General features: G+C 39.0%; 2 protein-coding genes across 2 annotated transcripts in view; one reads left to right on the top strand and one right to left on the bottom strand.

Annotated features, from left to right (window-relative positions):
• Positions 1-1,539: 1,539 nt before the first annotated feature.
• Positions 1,540-6,920, top strand: LOC107562803 (dickkopf-related protein 3-like). Its single transcript, XM_016247527.1, has 5 exons — positions 1,540-1,810; positions 3,201-3,323; positions 4,656-4,733; positions 6,505-6,646; positions 6,750-6,920. Exons 1-5 carry the CDS (start codon positions 1,610-1,612, stop codon positions 6,908-6,910), a joined length of 705 nt encoding a protein of 234 aa, XP_016103013.1. The 5' UTR covers positions 1,540-1,609; the 3' UTR covers positions 6,911-6,920.
• Positions 6,921-8,406: 1,486 nt separating this feature from the next.
• LOC107562791 (ubiquitin carboxyl-terminal hydrolase 47-like) overlaps positions 8,407-24,605 on the bottom strand; it is a 42,981-nt gene continuing 26,782 nt past the window's right edge. The window contains exons 11-27 of the mRNA XM_016247513.1: positions 21,883-22,041; positions 21,658-21,789; positions 21,187-21,263; positions 21,004-21,059; positions 20,760-20,872; positions 20,249-20,353; positions 19,908-20,115; positions 19,847-19,857; positions 18,547-19,327; positions 15,209-15,384; positions 14,989-15,069; positions 14,752-14,867; positions 13,044-13,162; positions 12,826-12,956; positions 12,689-12,736; positions 12,454-12,584; positions 8,407-9,849 (exon numbers count right to left, since the gene is read on the bottom strand). Coding sequence (XP_016102999.1) covers positions 9,675-9,849; positions 12,454-12,584; positions 12,689-12,736; positions 12,826-12,956; positions 13,044-13,162; positions 14,752-14,867; positions 14,989-15,069; positions 15,209-15,384; positions 18,547-19,327; positions 19,847-19,857; positions 19,908-20,115; positions 20,249-20,353; positions 20,760-20,872; positions 21,004-21,059; positions 21,187-21,263; positions 21,658-21,789; positions 21,883-22,041 — 2,619 coding nt within the window. The 3' untranslated portion in view covers positions 8,407-9,674. The remainder of the gene's footprint in view (positions 9,850-12,453; positions 12,585-12,688; positions 12,737-12,825; positions 12,957-13,043; positions 13,163-14,751; positions 14,868-14,988; positions 15,070-15,208; positions 15,385-18,546; positions 19,328-19,846; positions 19,858-19,907; positions 20,116-20,248; positions 20,354-20,759; positions 20,873-21,003; positions 21,060-21,186; positions 21,264-21,657; positions 21,790-21,882; positions 22,042-24,605) is intronic.

The following is a 24,605-nucleotide window of genomic DNA, read 5'->3' as shown; positions in this document are numbered from 1 at the left end:
GTGGTTTCAGTAACTGCAGTTAGTGTTGAAGCAGCATGTCAGGGAGACGCTGTGTGTTTCTAGGCGAAAGCAAAAGCACTTTATTTGGCCTTCCAGAAGTAGATGCATTTAGGAATCTTTAAGATTACTTGCAACATAACAGCAATGCATTTTATGGACGACCGTTTCGTGAACCTAGGAGAGGAGGTAATTCTGACTTTGCTATGACAATCTGGCGCTTCTGAATCAGCTACTGTTTTCTTATTAGTTTAAGAACCCTTTCGGGTTCTGTCTTTACGTTTATTTTGAAAGATGAAGCTCGCGATTATGGTAAGGGGCGTTACATTTCCGACGAGTGCTTGCGGTGTTCGGCCAATCACAATGCACTGGGTCAGCTGGCCAATCAGAGCAGACTGCGCTTGTCGGAAGGAGGGACTTTGTAGAAAACTAAGCGTTTGAGAGAGGCGGGGCATAGAGGACCTACAATAATGTACAGTATTTGAAAAATAATGTGTTTTTTGAACATTAAAGCATGTCAACATATTCTGTTACACCAAATAATGATCTTTAAAAAAGCATCATATGACCCCTTTAAAAAAAAAAAGTTAATAAGGGGACAAATAATGAGTGTGCCTGAGAAAAGAAGACATAATAAAATGTTTTATGTATTGCATAAAAAGAGGCCTATATCCAGGTAAACACAAATAAATATAGAATAAATGCAGCAAACTAAGAAAAACGGAATACAACCAGTTGTGAATTAAATAAATAAAATATTGGCGACTATAATTGTGCGTCACAGTTGATTTGCATGTCAAATTCGCGTACAGTCACTGAATGTCTGGCATTTGCAGTAAATATGTATAGCCAGAGATGCAGTACAAAGAGGTTTGTGTTTGTGTGGATGCGCATCGCATCGCACCGCCCCGCCTCGCGCAGCTGGAGCTCCTCTGATAGCACGCGTCGCGACGCGCACTGTTCAGAGACCAGCCGCGCTGTCAACATGTTTCTGCTCGGATTCAGCCTGTGCCTGGCCATCGTCTATGGAATTGTCCCCGAAATATCCAAAACAGACATGGACATCATTTCAAACATGGTAACAAATGTAGAAGAAGGACAAACGCCGCTGAGCGATATGTTCAGAGAGGTGGAGGAGGAACTGATGGAGGACACGCAGCAGAAGCTGGAGGACGCGGTGCAGCAGGTTTTCTACTTTCAAATACAGTCGAATTATTGTTCTTCACTAATGCATCTCTCTCAGAGTAGATCTGGAGAATGATTTTCCGTCATAACTAATAGCTGCTTAATTTTAATAATAGCACCACTGGCCACATGCCAAATCAGAGCAGAGTTTTCCTAAAAATCATCCATCAGCTTAATTCATGTTAGATAGCATGGACATGATAGATATGGCATGCAATTATTTTATAGACAGAGATGGGCCAATATTGCATTATGACCAATAAGGATTCTTTTCATAATCTTATAGGCTACACTTTTCATACTGTTTTACCTGTGAATGTTTGTGTGGATGCGCATCGCATCGCACCGCCCCGCCTCGCGCAGCTGGAGCTCCTCTGATAGCACGCGTCGCGACGCGCACTGTTCAGAGACCAGCCGCGCTGTCAACATGTTTCTGCTCGGATTCAGCCTGTGCCTGGCCATCGTCTATGGAATTGTCCCCGAAATATCCAAAACAGACATGGACATCATTTCAAACATGGTAACAAATGTAGAAGAAGGACAAACGCCGCTGAGCGATATGTTCAGAGAGGTGGAGGAGGAACTGATGGAGGACACGCAGCAGAAGCTGGAGGACGCGGTGCAGCAGGTTTTCTACTTTCAAATACAGTCGAATTATTGTTCTTCACTAATGAATCTCTCTCAGAGTAGATCTGGAGAATGATTTTCCGTCATAACTAATAGCTGCTTAATTTTAATAATAGCATCACTGGCCACATGCCAAATCAGAGCAGAGTTTTCCTAAAAATCATCCATCAGCTTAATTCATGTTAGATAGCATGGACATGATAGATATGGCATGCAATTATTTTATAGACAGAGATGGGCCAATATTGCATTATGACCAATAAGGATTCTTTTCATAATCTTATAGGCTACACTTTTCATACTGTTTTACCTGTGAATTGTTGTTAGGTGTTATTCTTCAGAGATCCCACAAATTTGCCATTTATCACCAACCTGATATAAAAGAACTGATGACCGATTAAAGTTGAAAAGTGAATATAAGAAATACATAATGGTTAAATTGATTATCAGTCTATCCTACAGACCTTTTACCTCTTTACACAAAACTGTATTGTCAGGTAACATTGGTAAAAAAAAAAACAATAATATCCCTGATTAAACCTTTAAAAAACGTTCCCACTGTAAGGGACGTCATTATAAAGTTTTACATTAAAAATAGATCCCACAAATTTGCCATTTATCACCAACCTGATATAAAAGAACTGATGACCGATTAAAGTTGAAAAGTGAATATAAGAAATACATAATGGTTAAATTGATTATCAGTCTATCCTACAGACCTTTTACCTCTTTACACAAAACTGTATTGTCAGGTAACATTGGTAAAAAAAACCCCCAATAATATCCCTGATTAAACCTTTAAAAAACGTTCCCACTGTAAGGGACGTCATTATAAAGTTTTACATTAAAAAGAATTATATAAAGTTGTGCGAATCATAAAATACTTTAGTTTTTGCTTCTCGTTACGCCCAGAACTATGTTTAATCAGTTAGGAATTGCTCTTTTATGAGGACAGTCTATAAAACTTTTATTTTTAAAATCCTTACCCTACACAAAACTGTATTTTCAGGTAACATTGGTAAAAAAAAAAACAATAATATCCCTGATTAAACCTTTAAAAAACGTTCCCACTGTAAGGGACGTCATTATAAAGTTTTACATTAAAAAGAATTATATAAAGTTGTGCGAATCATAAAATACTTTAGTTTTTGCTTCTCGTTACGCCCAGAACTATGTTTAATCAGTTAGGAATTGCTCTTTTATGAGGACAGTCTATAAAACTTTTATTTTTAAAATCCTTACCCAGTTATAAATAACTGAAAAGGTTATGGAAATTAAATAGTCACAAGTTATGTGAATAGTTCCATCAATTAATGTGATTTTTAAGGGTCAGGTCATGTAGATCTGGTGCAGTTTTACTTATTGCAGCGTTTTCCTTTTTTTTTCTCCAGATGGACAATGAGACAGCAAAATCCAGCCTCCATCCACACAACGTCTCTGCAAACCTCCGAAATTACAGTATGGAAATCATAGCTGGGAATCAATCCATTTATACTGCTGAGAGAATCAATAAGGTGGGTATAGATAGTCTGATTCAATAAGGCAGCCTAAATAGGCTACAGTTATATGACTCTCCACAATACATGATTGGTCAAATAATTTGGCATAATGACCACTTAAAGACCCCCCTGTGGTGAAAATCAAGTTTTTGAACGTTGTTTACATCTGTACTTTTAATATATTATTAACAATCCATGTGCAAATTCACCAGTCAACATCATCGCTGAGCATTTTCTCCTTAAAGGGGTCCTATTATGCTCTTCTACAAAGTCTTGATTTTGTTTTGGGGGTGTACTAGAACATGCTGTCATGCTTGGTGGTTCGAAAAACGCATTATTTTTCACATAATTTACATTATAACAATACCTTTCTTCCCATCCTGGCACAAACGGCTCGATTAGTTCCGGCTTTGATGAAGGTCCACCTTTCCCGAAAAACAAAATGTGTAGTGATTGGTTAGCTGTCCCAGTGCATTGTGATTGGTAAACAGCTTAGATGGTGTTTCAGTACTGCCACGCCCCCTTGCTCCGTCTTTCAACAAAAGCTTTTGTTGAATCCGGCACTGTACTCCCTCATGTTGTGGAAGCTGTCCTCAGTAAAATGCGCAGCACACAATAGCAAATTGGGGTTATAATGCTCAGGGACAGAGTTAAAAAATAAATTGCAACCGCTGTTTCCTGACATCATCCGCTTTCAGAAGCCCAAACAAAGACGCTTGGGCACAGACGTGAAAAAAAAAACAGCGTTTCAGGCGGTCGCGCACCAGACGAGAAGCGCAGCGTCGCGCCACATCTTTAAAATTCAAATACATTATTTTCTATGAGTGTAGGCACACGTTCGGCGTCTGTCCGCGGCGTCCAGCTACTTCGTGTTGTACTTGTAAGAATTGTTCTAGACATGCCGAAAATTTGAGGCTACAGCACAGCAGCTCTTCTTCTTGTTTATTAACCTCTAGAGCACCAAAAGTTACATAGTGCTGCTTTAAATCTGTATTATACCAAAGACGAAATAGTCAGTTTCCTACCATGAAATAAATTTCACAAATGGTTCTAAATATGCCATTTTGATTATCAGAGATGAGTTTTAAGGGATAAAATTAGTAACTGCATGGGAACTTTAACTGTATAAGTCATATTGTCGTAGGCAACCGGTTTCCTAGACACGCACGTTATTTCTTGTCATTCTCCAGTTTCTTCTCACATACTCAAATCATTATTTTGAGTCCATTTATTTATTTTTGTGTCTAAATATATTTCAAATTAATTTCCCATCATTCTGTGCATTTTATCATGATAAATGCATGATAATCTCAGTAGCTAAATAGATTTCTGTGCTTTTACTCCCAGACAACAGACAATTCAACCGAAGTGACACACAACTCAACAACCATACAGCCCAGAGATGAAGAGAACAGCATTGATCACGTAAGCTGTCTGTCTGTCCATCTATCTTTCTGTCTAATTGTGTCTGAAAAACCCTTCTTTTTATCTTGCTCAGCCAGACGTTGCCACAAGCAAAGCCCTTTTATTTGCACACATCTTCTTAGAGACGTCAGGAGGAATGGTTTTCAGGAAGAGGAATACTCTTCCTCAGCTTTAATTTCCCATCTGACTGAAATGAGGCTGTCTGCTGTGTATTGACCTGCTCTTTTAGATGGCAGGGATCTGGATCTTCAGCTGACAAGGCAAGATAACGCCAGATAATCAACGGGTCTCGTCTGAGGCTTCACGGATCCATTTGACAGTTTAGATCCACTAATTCCAGCCATCCAGAAAGCTCAGACAGAAGAAACCAAAAGCACAAATCAGTTTGTAGACAGATGTAGTATAGGAGGAAATATAATGAATCCATTTTGAGGTCATTCTTTTGATAACATTTATTTGCACATTCATTTTCTTCCTGTAAAGTGAACGACCTGTTACATTACCTGAGGTTGTTGCATGTTTCAGTTAAATGTGTTTAACCATTTAAAGCCTAACACATGCAATAATAGTCTGTTTTATTTTCTAACAGAACAGTTTATTGAAACTAGATGAAATCCCCCCCCCAAAAAACTAAAAAACACACACATATACACATATATATATATATATATATATACACTGTATTTATGAACCAGGATGAAAAAGGAGTCAAATGGAGCATTAAAGGTGGGGTAAGTGATTTTTCAAAACCGTTTTAGAAAACTGATTCGGGCTGACTAGCAAAACAAACTTGTAGCCAATCAGCAGTAAGGGGCGTGTCTACTCATGATGTGGAGGAGAGAGCATTCAGTGCACAGGACGGACATTAGCGGAGCGACAGAAAGATAGAGATGGCGGATAAAAAAACAAAAGAGGAAAACATCTGCGGAACAAAAGAAGGCATAAAGCAAGAAGTAGGGCCTGTGTAAATATCGGATCAGCTTTCCAGCGCTGGAGAGATGCCGAGGTTGCTTTGTTTTTTCTCGATAGGTGAGTAACACCGTGTCTGCACCGCAACAGCTAAAGTCTGTCTAGCACACTGGACGACGCGACAAAGCGCTTTTGGGGTTGGGGCGTGTTTGTTTTGGTGATTTCAAATGTCAACATTGGCTACCAGAAATCGCTTACCCCACCTTTAAGGGAAATAAAGCTTTTTGCCCAACACTTAAAACATCAGCTTAAATGTGGGGGTGTAGACAAATACACCTATGCACCGATCATATGCTCACTGCTCCAGGTGCGTGTGTGGGGTCAGTGTGCAGACGGCACAAAGGGAGACGCAGGAACCATCTGTCAGTCCCAGAGTGATTGTAAGAAGGAGTTCTGCTGTGCCTACCATAAAGGTATGAGCATTTGTATTATATGATTATTATGCTTTCTGTTTAACATCTTGATCTGCACCTGCTGGATAATGCAGATTGTTAACTACTTGCTTTCAATTTTCAGCCCTGCTGCTCCCAGTTTGCAACTCTAAGCCAATAGAACGTGAGCGCTGTATCATTTCAGCCAATCACCTGATAGCGCTTCGGTCATGGGATTTGAAGGCGGAGGGTCCTCAAAAGCACTGCCCATGTGCCGGTGACCTGCAGTGCCAACATCTTGGGTAGAAATGTTTTCACTTAACATGACATAAATACCTACATAATTAAATTATATGCATGAACTATGTATGCTGAAATATTTTGAGTTGAATCGCTGTCTCAAGACTTTTTATGTCCTGTATCTCCTTCAGACGTGTACCAAAGATGAGGAATGCTGTGTGGGACAGCTGTGTGTGTGGGGTCAGTGTGCAGACGGCACAAAGGGAGACGCAGGAACCATCTGTCAGTCCCAGAGTGATTGCAAGAAGGAGTTCTGCTGTGCCTACCATAAAGGTATGAGCATTTGCATTATATGATTATTATGCTTTCTGTTTAACATCTTGATCTGCACCTGCTGGATAATGCAGATTGTTAACTACTTGCTTTCAATTTTCAGCCCTGCTGCTCCCAGTTTGCAACTCTAAGCCAATAGAACGTGAGCGCTGTATCATTTCAGCCAATCACCTGATAGCGCATCGGTCATGGGATTTGAAGGCGGAGGGTCCTCAAAAGCACTGCCCATGTGCCGGTGACCTGCAGTGCCAACATCTTGGGTAGAAATGTTTTCACTTAACATGACATAAATACGTACATATTTAAATAATATATTCATATTTATACACTACCAGTCAAAAGTAGTTTTTTCACCATTTATCTTGAGAGCCAATCCATCTTAGTTTAGTGTAGCAGCCAAAGTGACGCACCCATACAAGAAACCTCATGTAATTTCCCCAGGTAATAAAACACAAACTCGCTCCAGAAAATAAAAGTTTGGAAAACATGAATGTGTTATCTTTTTTTATATATATATATAATCTGAACTGAAGTATGCATTTATGACAGTTTTGAATTTTTCCCCTGAGATCCACTTATATTAGTCACGATACATTTTTTTTTGGTGTGGTCACTTTTACCGTCTGTGCAAATTTCACATGAGAGCAAAAGATTTCCCCATGCAGATTTCACAATGCGTTCAAGTTGGTAATGTGAATTTGCTGTGTTGACCAATACAAAAAAAGTGGCTTGGTCTGAAAATGACTACTGTGTGAGCTGTGCTTCATAAATGGCTACACTATTGACAACAGACAATGGACATTTTTTTACCCACGAAATTTCACCAAAATGTTGCTAATGTGACATCCATCTTAAAATTGCAGCCACATTTAATGTCATTTGGTGAATTTTCACAGGTCAAATGCAGTCATTTCAATAGGAATCCATCCATGCCATTGGGAATTTCACAAAACGGCAAAGATTTCCCCTTGCAGATTTTGCAACGGGTTCAAGTTGGTCGTGTGTATTTGCCATGTTGACCAACAAAAGCCACTTAGTTTTAAAGTAACAACAGACAATGGGCGTTTTTTGCATGAAATGCCGCTAATGTGACCACACCTTAAAACTACGCAAACACCACCTTCACACGTGAAATTACTCTTTCTGAATGAACTATTTTCCAAAATTAAAATTGTCAATTTATTCACCCTCAAGTTGTTCCAAAGATTTTTTTTTAATACTATATAAGTCTATGACTACCATCAACTCTTTGGTTACCAACATTCTTCAAAAAAATATTCCTTTACGTTCAACAGAAGAAAAACAAATACATGTTTGGAACAACCTGAGGGTGAGTAAATGACAACATTTTTATTTTTGAGTGAACTATCACTTTAATTTAAATAGATGCTGTTTTGTAGGTTATAGTATGCAAACAGTATTTTATATAATTTCTAGTATAATTTCATAAAATAAAGCAAAACTTGATTCCTTTTATGACCCCATAAAGCAGGGGTGGCGAACTCCGGTCCTGGAGAGCCGCAGCCCTGCAGAGTTCAGCTCCAACCCTAATTAAAACGCACCTGCCTGTAGCTTCCTAGTAACCGTTCAGACCTTGATTAGCTTGTTCAGGTGTGTTTGATTAGGGTTGAAGCAAAACTCTGCAGGGCTGCGGCTCTCCAGGACTGACGTTCGCCACCCCTGCCATAAAATAACATCATATTCTTCCTTAAAATATGAGCTCTTCATATACGTCAACCTGGAAGCAGGCAGACAGAGACTGATTGTTGCTTTTTATTTCAGTATTGGCAAGACTACTGTGAACAGCTTGTGGCAGCATTAGAAGCCCAGAAACCTGCAGTGGTTCAGTCGAGCCCTGACACTGGCGCTCATTCAGTGGGGCGTCTGCACCCTCTGCTTTCCAACTACGCGAAAACAGCAGAGAAGCATTTCCACACACACCACATCTGAACCAAGAGGCTCTGTTCACATTGTGCAGAAATAAAAACAAAAAATGAAAAAGAAACACAAGACATGTCTAAATGGAAAAAAGAAACGCCGAGTACAGATCAAAAAAATTAAAACGCGGGCCATTAAAAGTCACTCACAAGACCTAACATCGTCATCAGTCTGTAGTGAAATAATTTACAAGAAAAAAACAACAAAAAAATGAATCGGGTGAACAAAGCACACTACTTGATTCATATCGCCCTACTCTTAAAGCCTTGCAAATTCATATGTACCAGTGTCAAAAGCCCCAGTAGGAAGTGTAGTGAGAGGGGGCGGAGCTCCCTATAAAGTGGGTGGAGCTTCAGCAGTCAGTGGGCAACACCCACACACAAAAGGAAGCATGAATTGCAAGAATAGAACCTCTTCAGCCAGAAAATAAGCATTTAATTTCACAACTATGTGTTAAATAAACAAAAGGAGAGATATCCCAATATTCAAGTGAGAGCATCATACCCAAAATTTCAAGTGAAAGTGTCACTATGACTGGAGTTGATTGAAGAGCTCTATGCAATGGAAGATGCGGGGCTGGATACGTTAGGCGCTGTGCTCGAGTGCTGAAAAGACTCGGGATGATGGACGTTGAGAACGTGAGAATTTGATCGCATCTCAAAATCAGAGAGTGAGTGATGGACAAACAGCAAATGCAGAACGACGGGGTGAAAATCAATGGAGATGGTGCACTGAGAGTGCAAACTGATGAAAGAAATGAAGAGGGCGATAAAATATCTCCCAAACTGCCCCCTTTCCTCTAACGAGTGCACCCATCTCTGTATTATTAAATTGATTTATCTGAATGATTTTGAACTTGAAATGGCTTTTGCACTTCCCTTTAAACTTTACAGTACAATAAACTATGGTGCACAATTGTACTCGGAGCCACGCTATGCGTTCTGGAGCTCAAAGAAGAGAGCGTCAGCTGGACAGCACTGGTGACGTTGATTCAACGTGGGGCCCAAACGCCAGGGTCGCTGGCGAGGCAGCGCTACACTGCAGCGGGCAGGCCAGATAGAAAATAGGGAAGGATAGTTTCCTCCCCGTCTCAGTCCTGCCCAGGGTCTTTGGTGGGCCCTCCGTCTAAGTAAATTTTGAGGGCCTTTTCTTTGCGGGGGGAGTAGCTGACCCGGTGGCCCATCTTCAGAAGGCGGCTGCTCTCCTTCTTCATCAGTTCATTGCGCTCCTCCTCAGACAGCTGCATGAGCTCCTCGGTGCTGTCCCTGCAGAGATGGACGTAGAAAATAAACTCTATTGAATGCATGGTTGACTAAATGACCAACAAGCAACTAGTGAAATACTGATTAAGACGACTAGTCGGTTTATCTAAATGTTTCTTTTATCTTTAAAGTGAAAGTGAAGCAGTCAGTCAAGTTTACATTATGTAGTAAATTGATATTTACTTTAATTAAAAAGTACACAACAAACAAGCTTATTGTAATCATTTTAAAGAAAAAAAAGGATGTTTTGTTATAGCTTTTGGAACAAGGGCACCGCCATGCTGCAATTCCACAGTGTGTGACGTCACAGGGTTGGTTTGCTCCAATGAAGTAATATAAGCATTTCTTTACTTTTTGAACACATGCTTGTTTTGAAATGAAGGAAGACAAACTTGAAAGGACTCTTGAGCCCATAATAAGTCCAGTTGCTTATGCATGAGCCAATGCAGCGAAGGTACCGAGCAGTAATACTAGCGCTGGGACGATAAATCGATGCAGAATCGATTCATGGATCGATTCTTAGATTTTCAGAATGCATCGCGATTCCTCTGGAATCAGTTCTGAGCTTAGATTTTAACAGAAGATGGCACTCTAATCTAGTTTTTATCCGCACACTCAAATGCTCATGAAGAAGAGTGCTAAAGAGCGCTTGTGCGTTCGGCTGAGTCGTGTAATTTCACCTCAGCTCAGAATGCTTTTATGACGCGAGATTAATGTAAACACAGCCACTGTGAACACCTTTGTAATTCGCTTCAACCTTTTCGAATTTTATGAATGATTATTTCAGGTTCAAGTGTGTGTAAGGATTTGGAAACAAGCAGAGTACGGCCGTTTGTAAAGCATGCAGTGCTATCTGCTGTTCAAAACTAAGCTCAGAATCGATTCAAGAAAGAATCGCGATGCATTTGGAAAATCTCAGAATCGATGTTGAATAATTTCTCGATTCTCGATTCAACGATTTATTTTCCCAGCCCTAAGTAATACCGTTACGGGTGGAAGAAGTTGTGTGCATTTGCTCAAGAAGATGTGAAAGAGAACTCAATCTGGTCCTTGCGTGCTGTCTGAGCTGCGGCTTTTTGCATGCGTGCGCACAGAAACGATCTATCACAGTGCGCAAGTGCCGCATTGAAATCTCTTTCGCTCCGTCTTGCATTTGAATGGCTTAAAACACTTTAATGTTTAAACTGGCAAGGCTTAAAACACGTGAGAATGATGAACATTCTTGAGGAAGCAGCACTAGCCCGATCCTTCAGATAGGTGGTTAGTTTTAGTGTCATGTTAACAGCAGCTAAACTAATAGGGTATATGTGTAGAACGTCACCTGACCAAACCTGGAAAACGGGTCTCATTGCTTGTCGGAGAACGTGCTAACAGTCATAATAAATAATAGCGATATCTATGGACTTTTAAGATAATCAGTTAAACTAGCTAGCTGTTTTTATGGTTGGCGTTTTATTCCATTTTTATATCTAAATGTTAGTGAAAAGAATAAAAATAAAAACACTTTTAGATATCAGTCTGCATATGTGATGTATCTACTTTGAAGGCATCTTCTTTAGTAAAACTGCTTCATATTTAACGAAGCATTTGCAAAACACTTGAACCGGAAGCAACAAAACTCGGTTAACAGAATACAGAAGTCTGTTGCGCATAGTCCCTATTGTATTTGCAGGTGAACATAAAATATGTTACGATACCAATAATGGTGAACGAGCCAGTGTGATGCAAATATGTCTGAAAGGTCTGACATAACACTAAGATGCGATATGAATGATATAGTATGAAGCGTTGTTTGTTTACATCACATTGTGCCTCGCATGATGAAAACAATGTTTGGGATACCACAATCAAAACTTCGTGATGTAGACAGTTTAATGTTGGATATTCAACCAAATTATGCTTAAAACCAAAAACATTTGTGTGTTAAAAAAACATTTGTGTGTTCAAAAAGTAAAGAAATGCTTATATTACTAAACTGGCCAACGGAGCAAACCAACCCTGTGACGTCACACACTGTGGTATTGCAAGATGGTGGCACCCTTGCTCCAAAAGCGTAACAATTTTTTTTAAATAAAATTGAAAAACAGCTTACTAAATAATTTAAACTAACTGACTGCTTCACTTCCACTTTAATAGCACTGTTAATGTTTAAATTAAAGGTAGTATTATTAAAGTAACGAATTATTTAAGGGGTCTCCGAACTTGGTCCTCGGCAGATTTTCTATAAGCTTTTTAACTAGGGCTTCAAGACAGCCGGATGACGCTTTTTGAGGACTTTTTGCTGACAAATAAACAGGGATATCTGGGTGTGGGTAACAAAAACGTATACTATCAACATTGTAACAATACAAAGCTGGTTGAAAATTGGCAATTATCTTTTAACATTTAAAAATACATTAAAACCAGAAAGAAATAATTCAATTAAATAAAAATAAGAATATACCATAGTATTATATAGAACCATTTCACAGGACTAGCTAAACTAGTCTTTGACAACTCACTGTCTGGTTGAAGTCTGTCTTTTTGCCCATATTATGTCTCAAAATACAATTTCCTTACTTTAAAAAACTAGTAATCAACTTTATATATGAAAGGAAGAGGCTTTACCTGTAGAAGATCACGGCACCATCATCACAGATGTAGAGTGGCCAGACATTGAGGGTGGAGACTTTAGGATTCCAATCTAAATCCTGATGGATCTCCAACACTGAAATGTCACAAGGAAAAGTTCCTCGTCCCTGTAGGAGAAACAAGAGAATCAGATCTGAAGCACTGCAGGAGGGGAAACTCTGAAAAAAGCATCTGAAACTCAACCAAATGTGAAACGCAAAGACTGCCGTACCTTGGCAAACTCCAAATTTTCAAGAGGAATTCCACTCAATTCACTGAGCTGAGGGAACAGAATTAGCACTCAATTGAAGATAAAAACAAGTTTGGGAATTCTTAGCATTCATCAGCAGTGTTTCATATTCCACAGACCTTCTCCTTGAGCTCCTCTACACTGCTGCTCTCCAGCACCACCTCCCGGAAGGCCTCCAGCTTCATCTGGGCTGGGCACCAGCGACGGGTCAGAACCGCCAACTGGGACATGGACTTCATCCGCTCTGATTCTACAATCAAGGAAATCAATGAATGACAAAATATATGGGCAACTGAACTAGAATATTTATGACAACCCTGATGGCCACAGTCTTCACCTTCAAGGACTTCTAGGAACACCTCCCAGTTGCTGGAGATGTTGATGTCCTCCTCATAGACGTGATAATCCAGAAACACTGTGCCTGGGTTCTTCCAGGTCTTCTTCCTGAGTCTAAACCTGTGACACAACAGAGCAACAATCATCTTGTTAGTATTCTGAGGCATTAATCCTCCTCTGCTGTGAGTCAGTGGTCAGTTGCTGCAGTGAAGCACTGAGATGCGTCACTGCTGCATGCAGAAGGTGGATGTGCATCCAAAACTGCTGCAGCATATTCATGAGTCAGGCCTGTGACAACAACAGCCATCCCAAGCACAAGAAAACCGAGATTCCAGATGGTTAGCATGGTAAGTTTTGAATAACATTTTTTTTTAAATAAAACTTAATTGAACATATAACACATCCAAAATGTAAAAGTATGCAACCTATTCTACTTTGCTGAAACACTGCAGCAGATTTAAAGTTGCATTCTTTTAATTCAGCCAAGAGGTCACGCCATGACATATCAATCCTCTGTTGGTCACACATGATTCAAATTTGCATGTCGTATTTCACCAAAATTGTACTTTGGACTGCAGTGAAATGCACACAAGTTTGCAATCCCTGTCCACAGCATTCATATGAATATGGTTGTAAGTCAATGTAATAAAAGTATAGTGTGACCACCCCTTAAACTGCAAAAATGGCTTGTTTCATAGTCTGTGATTTTGCAAAGGCAAAAAGGTAATGCGTGAATATGTTAACAAGCCACATGTATACACCGTTTATTCAGTAAGCATGGCTACTTATTTCACATGCTAAAATATAAGTCAATCATAACAAAAGATTGTTACATAGTTGAAAAATCATGAATTTTTTGGGTGCAAAAGACCTTGACTAGCATAAGTAGACCTTAAGGGCCCGATATGCTTCAAGTGAAATCGAAGAATGAACCTGTGTGATGTAATTTCTAACAAAATCGAGCCAAAAGTCTATTTCAGAAGTTCAAAACAGCTAGCCAAAGCAAATATTTGGGAAAAGTTCGCTCAGACTGGTGAACACTTTCAGAATAGCACTTCTTTGGTGCGGTTAATTTCTTCCATTCTGTCCATTGAGGTCAGATGCAAATAAACACACACTGGAGCTGCTTCACAGTAGATTTTGAATTTGTCATTCTAATTGAAAGCAACAGTGACACTGTTTTTTCCCCCCATATTTAATAAATACTATAAAGATGCTTGTTTAAAAGCAGGGGCCCTCAAATAGTTCAGTTATGGACCCCAGCTAGGAATTGTTTTTTTTTGGCAGGAAAATTCTCAGACATCATTGCTTTGGCTGTCAGGGCCCAATATCTTCATTGAGGATATTTTGAGTGTTTTGGATTTTTTCTTTTTACGAAGTACTAATGGTACCCAGATCGAAATTTAGAACTATTTGAAACAAGCATAGCTGGGAATGAAATTTAGAGACTGGACCTCTCAGAACTCAAAATGATTACCCCTGCTTTAAAGCAATCTATTGTATGAAGTGCCATATAAATAAAAATGACTTGACTCGACTGGAGTGCCAAATTGCAGAGCTCGGGTAAACATTTCCACATTGCTGTGATCAGATGGTTTTAACTTCTGACGTCTCATGGCTGTCATTTTTGTTGCAAAGAGCGATAAAATCGCTGTACGTATTTCAGGGCCTTTAGAAGGAAAAATCTAAAATGTTTGATACGGGCTTACCTATCTATACTGAGGTCCAGTTTGCACTGGTCTTTGAGTTGAGGCAGCAACTCCTCCTTAGACTGTCGAACAGTCATGCCCTTAGCGAACACAGTGTCCAAAAGGAACTTACAGGGCTGTCAAAACAAAATACATGTTACATGTGCACACACATCTTTTTTGGTCAATTTCAGAAAACTCATTCCACTGCAGAATTAACTAAATGCACCTCCATTTCCAAACTTTTTCGTCTCTCACCTCTGGATCATTGACTAGCAGCTGGTACACCTTCACCCTGTATTCTCCTTTCTTCAGTGCACGTCCCAATCGAATCGTGATCTATTCAACGGCAGAGCAGCAGTGCATATAAAAATGCAGTGTGTCATTTATGCTCCTTTAGTGGCATTAAATGGATTTGCAAGAATAGTTGTCCTTGTATATTAAGCTAGGATAGGAGAAAGTAAAGACAGAATCTCACCTTGTTGTCATCAGAGAAAGAAGAGAGCGTCTCATTAAGCCGCACACTCTCAAACTCCTGGTTGTTGGCATAAACCCGGAAGACCTTAAACTGAGTGGAGGGGACACCAACAAATGGCTCTAGATTCTGTTTGAATGCTGCCAGTGTGATCCTCTTGTCAACATGGACAAGTAAACCTGAAACAGTCATCATATTAGCAACATTAACTTCTTGTTTTTAAGTACATACACTACTGTTCAAAAGTTTGGGGTCTGTAAGATTTGTATTAAATAAATTAATACATTTATTCAGCACTGATGCATTCAATTGATCAAAACGTTTCCACACAAATATTAAGCAACACAACTGTTTTCAATGCTGATAATAAGAAATGTTTCTTGAGCACCAAATCAGCATATTAAAATGATTTCTGAAGGATCATGTTACACTGAAGACTGTAGTGTAATGCTGAAAATTTAGCTTTGCCATCACAGAATAAATTGCATTTCAAAATATATTTGAAAAGAAAATAGTCCATTTAAATTGCAATAATATTTCACAATATTATTACTTTTACTGTATTTTGATCAAATAAATACAGCCTCTGAGAACATGACACATCTTTCAAAAAAAAAAAAAATCTTACCAACCCAAAACTGTTAAATGGTAGTGTATTTGGTTCAACAGAAACAGATGTTTTTTTTTTGGAGTGATTATTTTATTTTTTGACAAGGATACTATTTAGCTGCTTTTCCACTACATATGTGTAAGTCAACAACGCTGACTGTCATTCAGCTATCAGATACGGATCAGTTATCTGATACAGGAATTACTTTATTTCTTTTTTTGGCTCAAAAACCAGCCTAAGACAGTTCACTGGCTTTAGTATGGTTAGCCTTTAGTTTAAAGGGGTCATATGATGCGATTTCAAGATCTCTTTGGAGTGTTACAAGCTGATTGTGCATAGATAAGATCCCACGATTCAATTCACGATTTTGATTTCACGATTCGATTTGATTCACGATTTTATTGTATTTTTTTACAAAATGAGATTTAAGACAAATTATAAATTAAATGTGTCCTTTTATTATTGCTTGGACAAAATGCTGCACATTTCTTTGTGAAATTGAAATATAACACTAAAATATAATAATATAGCACTTGCATATTATTGCTCTTTTGTTGGTTTTGATTGCTTCTATTGTCCTCATTTGGATTAAAAGCGTCTGCTAGATGACCAAATTGAAATATAATGTAAATGTAAATAACAAAACTAAATTGAAATTTTAAAACAAGCTCCAAATTAAATAAATAAGTAACACAAAAGAAATCTCTTCATATAAACAAAATAAGGCTTTGTCTGTGCTCTTTTCTTTTAAAATTAGAGGCAACCACTGCCTTTTAATCATGACCCAGACAAAGATGCTGCATACATGCAACACGAGCAGTTTTTAATCTAAATTAGATTGTATAATTTCGAAATTTGAAGCAAAAACAGAATGTGTTGACTTCAGTTTTGTGAAACTATATATAAAAATATCTGCATGAAACAGCAGAGCTGAATGAGCCGCAGATTCACGCTCTGCCAGCAGGTGGCGCTTAAAGCGTTTCCTTGGTTTCCGCTTTAAACAAAGCAGCACTGCACTTATGAACTTTAATATGCATTATACAGAGGCAAGAGGAAAGGAAAAAATACCATCTAAACTTTTCTAAAGACAGTAAGTTCCTCTCAGACACACATTCATATAAACTCATACCCCTAAATGAATAGCGATTTGTTTAGCATCTCAACCGATTTAAATAGTCACATATTTGAATCAATTTTCAACCGGCTCGCGGTTAATCGTTACATCCCTATCCCTGAAGTTGCAAAGACTGAAGTCTCAAAACCAAAGAGGTAATTCTGACTTTGCTATGACAATCTGGCGCTTCTGAATCAGCTACTGTAAGTATGTTTTGTTATTAGTTTAAGTATTTGATATGAACTGTTCAAGTGTGTAGTTTTGCGCCTGTTACACCAAATACACAAAATAATGATCATATGACCCCTTTAACGGTTTGATTCTCTTTGGTTTTACTAACATCTGATTAAAAAAAAGGGGTCAAATCATCCTTAGATTTAAACCATAATCTTGTAGTTTTTCAAAATGTTACCATCCAATGGACTAAGGCTGTACAATATTGGAAACAAAACTGGCATTGCAATATTTTTTGTTTTTCTGAAAACAATAATCAGAGAGACTTTACATTTCTGTCCTTCTCCAGATCCGTCCTCCTGAGAGTATGGCTCTGCTTTGAAGTACAGGTACTGGGAGTCAGCTTTTCTCTTGCCGTGTAGCCAAAAATACATTGAATGGGTCAAAATTATTGATTTTTCTTTTATGCCAAAAATCATTAGGATATTAAGTAAAGATCATTTTCCATGAAAATATTTTGTAAATTTCCTACTGTGAATATATTAAAACTTAATTTTTTGTTTAGTAATATGCATTGCTAAGAACTTTATTTGGACAACTTTAAAGGGGATTTTCTCAATATTTGGATTTGTTTGCACCCTCAGATTCCAGATTTTCAAACAGTTGTATCTCGGCCAAATATTGCCCTATCCTATTGCTTGTATAATGTACCCTTATGACTGGTTTTGTGGTCCAGGGTCACATATATTGCGATATGATAAAATACAGCAAGTTTCAGCTATTGACTTGAAAGGTTATATTTGGAAAAAAAACTAATCAATCTAGAAAGTTTGAGGTGATTTTGTTGGATAGAATCTGCATCTGAAAATAAAACAAATTTTAAACATTATTTTTTTGTTGTTTTTTTGAGTGCGACCCATCCTTTGATTTGGGATGAACTTGAAAAATGTACTATTGGAAATGTATTTATAAAATTTCATGTAATTAAACAATTTTATTTTATAGTACACTATAAAATTACAAAACTAATATTTTCATAATTAAAAATGTTAATGTCTGTTTAACATAAAATGTTAACATAAAACTGTGAAGCTTTTAAATTGACCGTTTGCTAAAGAATAAAAATATGTGCTGCATTATATACACGATATATAAACAAAATTATTATCGTAACATACCTTAACGGGATAGTCAAATTGCAAAGGATGTGATTTAATGAAAAATGCACTGTGTTCATTTAAATCACAGCCTTCGTAAAATGACTTCTGCGCCATACCGCAATAACGATTTTAGTTCAATATATAGTGCAGCCCTATAATGGACCAGTGTTACTCGGTTTAAATTTGGTACTTGGCAAGTATTTATTTCAAACCCCACTCTGCTTGTTTTCATTCCACCCTGACTAAGATCTCCTAAATCAAACAATAATCAGAGAGACTTTACATTTCTGTCCTTCTCCAGATCCGTCCTCCTGAGAGTATGGCTCTGCTTTGAAGTACAGGTACTGGGAGTCAGCTTTTCTCTTGCCGTGCTCATCGTACTCGCTGTCCGTGCCAGAGTCCTCCTCCGCCGTGTCCCACGTCTCCTTCTTCCCCTCGTGTGCTTTGGAGCGCCGGCTGCTGGTGATGCTGTGCGAGTCGAGGCCGTTAGCCAGCGGGAGCGGGCCGCTGTCCGCGTTACACAGCGTGTCGCTGCTGTGGCTGGAGCTCAGGATGTCACTGTCCACCGAGCTGGTGCTGCGGTCGTTATTGGCGTCCGAGTCAGAGCGATCCTCAGAGGGGAACTGGTTCTCCGTGTCGGAGGCGGCCCGTGTGCAGTTCTCCGTCTGGGAAGACTGCGAGGCAGCATCCGGCTCCTGTGCTGGTGACTCAATGTGCTCGAAGTCGCTGTGTTCTGAGCTCTTCTGACTGTCACTGGTGCTGGAGGATTGCTGCTGATGCTGCTGTTGTTGCTGTTGTTGTAAAGAAAGGTTCTTCAGCTTCTCTGTGCTCTCTTCAAGAATGGCCTCCACTGACTTCCTGCTGCCCTTCGCCCCCTCCAAAGAGTCCTCAGAGTCAGCGCTAGCTTTGGGGCAATTAGTTCTATTGGCCAAAGAGCCTGGCGACTGCTCGGGCAAGGAGACAGACAGTCTGATTGTGTTCCCGTGCCGATCCAGGAGCTTCCACAAAACAGAGTCAGTGAAAACGGCCTGATGATCCGTTGAGTCTGAGCTCTCCACGAAAACCTATGCATAAACAAGAGCATCTTATAGAAACAGGCAAACTTAAGGGACAATGAAGCAAAAATCTCTCTTTCAAGAAGGATCTTAAACACTTGTTAAACTTTCTTCCAGGTTTTGGAACAGAATTGTAAGACACAGGTATGCTCACGATCTGGAGGCCATTCCAAAATGTAGGTCAGCTAAAGATCGCTAAAAATTGGCAATAAGGCAGGACTTAAGTTCACTTAAAGAAAACTTAGAAGTATAATTTCAGTATAAAAACTATTTGACTTTTAGTTTAATTGAGAGTATACTTCAAAGTATACTTTCATAAAATAATAAGTAGTAAATAAACAGTAAGTTTGATAAAACTTGTAAACTAGTTGTGTATTTCAAATCTACTACTGTTAAACTACTCTTAAAGCAAAACTGAAATGGTACAATTACACATACACCACTAGTACACTGATTTTTACTTAAAATTAACAAAGTATACACATTTTTTTGTAACGGATTGCATATATATTCAATAACAGAATGCACTGCAATGGGCTCTGAAAAAAATCAAAAAATGTATATTGCAAATGTTCTGCCCACTAGATACCTCCAGGTTTGTAGGGCTGGAACATTTGGTCAGGCCTGCGGATCTCCAGGAGCAGGTCAAACATGTATGAAGATTTCACCCCGCCGAGCAGCAGACCCATAGGCATGTCTTCCTCCCCTTCATACGAACGTTCTAGATATTCGTGAAACTCATCATATTTGACCAATCGACAGCAGTCCAGTGGCACCACTCCCTCAAGATCCATCAGCTGATCACCCAGAGGACAATCACACAATGCACCCAGACAAACACAAGGAAACAATCAGTGATAAATTAAGAGACACTCAGGCAATCTGATGCAGAGGTGAAATATAACTTTATTTTGCACTGGCCCTACTCACCTTGTATGCCATTTCTGTTGCTTCTCGGAGAGTTTTGTCCTTGTGAACCTCTAGCTTATTCTCCACCATCATAATTTTCACTGGATGCATGCAGAATAGCTTGATCTAATGGAATAGGGCAGAATAATAAGGCTCTATTCTAAACACAGACTGTCTGCACAGGTCTTTTAAGGCATCAATCTAAATATCAAGAAACCTCATAATGGTCAATAAAGCGCACCACACAAAGTCAGGATTTTCCTGTAAAACATACTCCAATATGTCTTATTTACAACTTAGAAAAATACTTTTTACAGTGCAAAAATTTTACCTGTATTTCCTTTGACCCTAACCACCATCAAATTTTTGTGGCTTAACACATGTAATGTTGCCTTAAATTATACCTAATTTAGGTCAAATTCTGTTTGGAACAGCTTTTGCATTAAAAGTGCACCTAAATGCCTAAAATGCTGTCTATGTAGGCAGCTCATTAGGGTTTGGAACAGAGTCCAAATCTCTTCATGCAGTTTACCTTGCATGTGTTGCGCTCAATCTCTCTTTGCCTCTTCTCCTGTTCTTCAGACTCTTTCTCTCGCTGCATCAGTCTCTTTATGTGTTCTGGGAAGTCCTCCACTTCCAGGAATTCTGCAAACACACACAGAGTCCATTACATTCCAGAATCTCAGAGAGGGACCGAGATCACTGGGAATGTTTTCTGATACCGAGAAAATTAATTCATTAACAACATCCAATCCATGTAAATTTCCACTTCTTACTTGCATTCCTGGAGGGGTCTTTTAGTCTGTACATGAACATATATGCATTTGTAGAGCTGTTGGGGCGTAAAAGTAGAAGATTTGATCAAAATGGGCATTATAACATACTTTACATTATAATGTGTTTTACAATGGTCTTATATGGCATCTCAGAGATCACAAATGTAAGGAGGCTTCACACACCTGGCAAAGGCACTGGAGTAATAGCCTCTGCTCCCTGAGGATCCGCCATATGTCTTCCGGATGTCATCCTGCGTGATCTGGAATGCACACATGATGGTGACAACACAAATTACAACCCTGTATTACAACCCTCCAATTACAAATAGAATAAATGTATATTGTCAAGCAGCAAAAAGGACACAAATAAAGAAAAGTAATACATAGTTGAAAGATTGTACGAAATGCCCTTAGAATGCACTTGGATGCTTATTTAGAACAATTTAAATTAATTAACGTTACAATTACGTTAATAACAAATCTGTTGATTTTTTTCGTGAAAAGTTCTCCTCTGTGTGTGTGTGTGTATATATATATATATATATATATATATATATGTATGAATGAATAATCCACACAATTATTAGTGAATGAGACCCAATATTTTCCTTTCCGTGTGAAATATTCCTTTAAGACTGATGGTAGCTGGCTGACCTTGCTGACGTGCTGGTCATTGAAGCTGTACCATTGGCTGTCACTGAAGGACTTGATGCAGGCGTAGTAGTGCCCACCTGCAGCACTCCCAGAATGCACCATGACTGAGAAGAGTTCAAAGGTCAAGGAGCTCTATAAAGGAGACAAGAAAAAGCATGTTCATATTTCATCTTCTATAGTTCAATACGTCTTCAGCGTTTGGGTTCAGAGAGGACATGGGGTGACCTTTGGTTTGAGCACCCGCTCTGTGCTGCTGGTGTTATCCAGACAGATGCCCTCGTCCACGGCATCATCCGTGGAGAAATCATTGCTCAGCTGGTCACTGTGGCAGCTTCCTTCATTCTCCGCCCCACTGTCAGTGCAGCTCTCTGTCTGAGGTGATTTCTGCAGAGTCAAAACATGTAATTAATTAATGCATCAAAATTATGTGTGATGCTCAAAACTACATGCTTTCGAAACCCACTAATCAGTGGTGACCTACTGGCCTAAGGAAGCACTGAACAATAAGACTATTAGACACGTGCATTAGGGAGCATTCATGCAGAAAATGTTCTTGTGTTCAAAAACAATGGGCAGACTGCAAAAGAACCGAACTATTTGATCTTGACAAGCATTCTTAAAAATGCAATGCTCACAGTATAAGATGTAAAAAAAAGAATAATTTTAAACTAGCTTATTACACTAAGGCTAGGGATAGGAATCATACGAAACGTAAACATTTTTAATGATTCAAGTTTTCTATAATGAGTCTTTTAAACAGAATCAAATAATTAGAAATGAGAAATGTGACTCTTATTAAACGTGCTGCCCTCATCAGTCTGTTGCCAAATGTTGAGATCAAGTCAAGTTTATTAGTAGTGCTTTTTACAATACACATTGTTTCAAAGCAGCTTTACAGAAAACCATGATGTTAAATGTTTTTAATATCTCAATATCTTCAAGTCACATTTAGCAGATAAGAGCTGGGTGATTATATAGATTACATTTTGTGACGATAAGAGCAATCAAGCAGTTGAGATATTCTATACAGGTGCATCTCAATAAATTAGAATGTCATGGAAAAGTTCATTTATTTCAGTAATTCAACTCAAATTGTGAAACTCGTGTATTAAATAAATTGAATGCACACATACTGAAGTAGTTTAAGTCTTTGGTTCTTTTAATTGCGATGATTTTGGCTCACATTTAACAAAAACCCACCAATTCACTATCTCAACAAATTAGAATATGGTGACATGCCAATCAGCTAATCAACTCAAAACACCTGCAAAGGTTTCCTGAGCCTTCAAAATGGTCTCTCAGTTTGGTTCACTAGGCTACACAATCACGGGGAAGACTGCTGATCTGACAGTTGTCCAGAAGACAATCACTGACACCCTTCACAAGGAGGGTAAGCCACAAACATTAATTGCCAAAGAAGCTGGCTGTTCACAGAGTGCGGTATCCAAGCATGTTAACAAAGTTGAGTGGAAGGAAAAAGTGTAGAAGAAAAAGATGCACAACCAACCGAGAGAACCACAGCCTTATGAGGATTGTCAAGCAAAATCGATTCAAGAATTTGAGTGAACTTCACAAGGAATGGACTGAGGCTGGGGTCAAGGCATCAAGAGCCACCACACACAGACGTGTCAAGGAATTTGGCTACAGTTGTCGTATTCCTCTTGTTAAGCCACTCCTGAACCACAGACAACATCAGAGGCGTCTTACCTGGGCTAAGGAGAAGAAGAACTGGACTGTTGCCCAGTGGTCCAAAGTCCTCTTTTCAGATGAGAGCAAGTTTTGTATTTCATTTGGAAACCAAGGTCCTAGAGTCTGGAGGAAGGGTGGAGAAGCTCATAGCCCAAGTTGCTTGAAGTCCAGTGTTAAGTTTCCACAGTCTGTGATGATTTGGGGTGCAATGTCATCTGCTGGTGTTGGTCCATTGTGTTTTTTGAAAACCAACGTCACTGCGCCCGTTTACCAAGAAATTTTGGAGCTCTTCATGCTTCCTTCTGCTGAGCAGCTTTTTGAAGATGCGGATTTCATTTTCCAGCAGGATTTGGCACCTGCCCACACTGCTAAAAGCACCAAAAGTTGGTTAAATGACTATGGTGTTGGTGTGCTTGACTGGCCAGCAAACTCACCAGACCTGAACCCCATAGAGAATCTATGGGGTATTGTCAAGAGGAAAATGAGAAACAAGAGACCAAAATATGCAGATGAGCTGAAGGCCACTGTCAAAGAAACCTGGGCTTCCATACCACCTCAGCAGTGCCACAAACCGATCACCTCCATGCCACGCCGAATTGAGGCAGTAATTAAAGCAAAAGGAGCCCAATGAGAGTGAAATAAAACTGGCTGAATCCGAGGACTATGTTATGATGTCTGTCTCCCCTCTTCCCCTCCAGTCCGTACAGGGCCGGACTGGGACGCAATTTCAGGCCGGGAAATCTCACACTCATCCTCACACTCATCCAGGCCATTATAAACACCCACAGCAAATTCTAAAAACCACAGACAACCCTATTATTTATATGGCCATCACATAAAAATGTCTAAATCCTTAGTTTGGGGCCGTGGAAAATAATTAAAGGTTGTCTTTTGAACTGCACCTTCACTTCACTTCCCTTTTCCTTTTCTTCCTTTTCCCCAATATCTCGGTCTCATCCTTTTTTTTCTTGTACCTGTCACTTCATCACCAGCAGGTCTACTGTTATGAACAGAACTGTGTCCACCTTGATGCAAAACAACCACCTCTTTGCAATTCGTAAGCACAGAATGTTGTTATTTATCTTAAAAAGACTAAAATACCCTAGATTTAACAAACCTATATTTCATACAAAATATATTAAAACACATTTTCTAAAGTGCCTAAATGTCCGAATTAGTAGGCGACATTTATTGAAAAATCATAATACTGAACATACTATTGCATTATTAGGCCGTGACTCATATTATTTGTGTGTTGC

This window comes from Sinocyclocheilus grahami, unplaced genomic scaffold, assembly GCF_001515645.1.
Source record: "Sinocyclocheilus grahami isolate Dianchi unplaced genomic scaffold, SAMN03320097.WGS_v1.1 scaffold840.1, whole genome shotgun sequence".
Classification (NCBI taxonomy): Eukaryota; Metazoa; Chordata; class Actinopteri; order Cypriniformes; family Cyprinidae; genus Sinocyclocheilus; species Sinocyclocheilus grahami.
The sequence above is the reverse complement of the archived record's forward strand: the minus strand, read 5'-3'. Positions and strand labels throughout refer to the sequence as shown.

Excerpts from the sequence above, each read along its gene's own strand:
- LOC107562803 (XM_016247527.1), top strand. The coding sequence starts at position 1,610 with ATGTTTCTGCTCGGATTCAGCCTGTGCCTGGCCATCGTCTATGGAATT. Across the intron at positions 1,811-3,200 it reads TGGAGGACGCGGTGCAGCAG|ATGGACAATGAGACAGCAAA; the intron begins GTTTTCTACTTT and ends TTTTTTCTCCAG. Across the intron at positions 6,647-6,749 it reads CTGCTGTGCCTACCATAAAG|CCCTGCTGCTCCCAGTTTGC; the intron begins GTATGAGCATTT and ends TTCAATTTTCAG.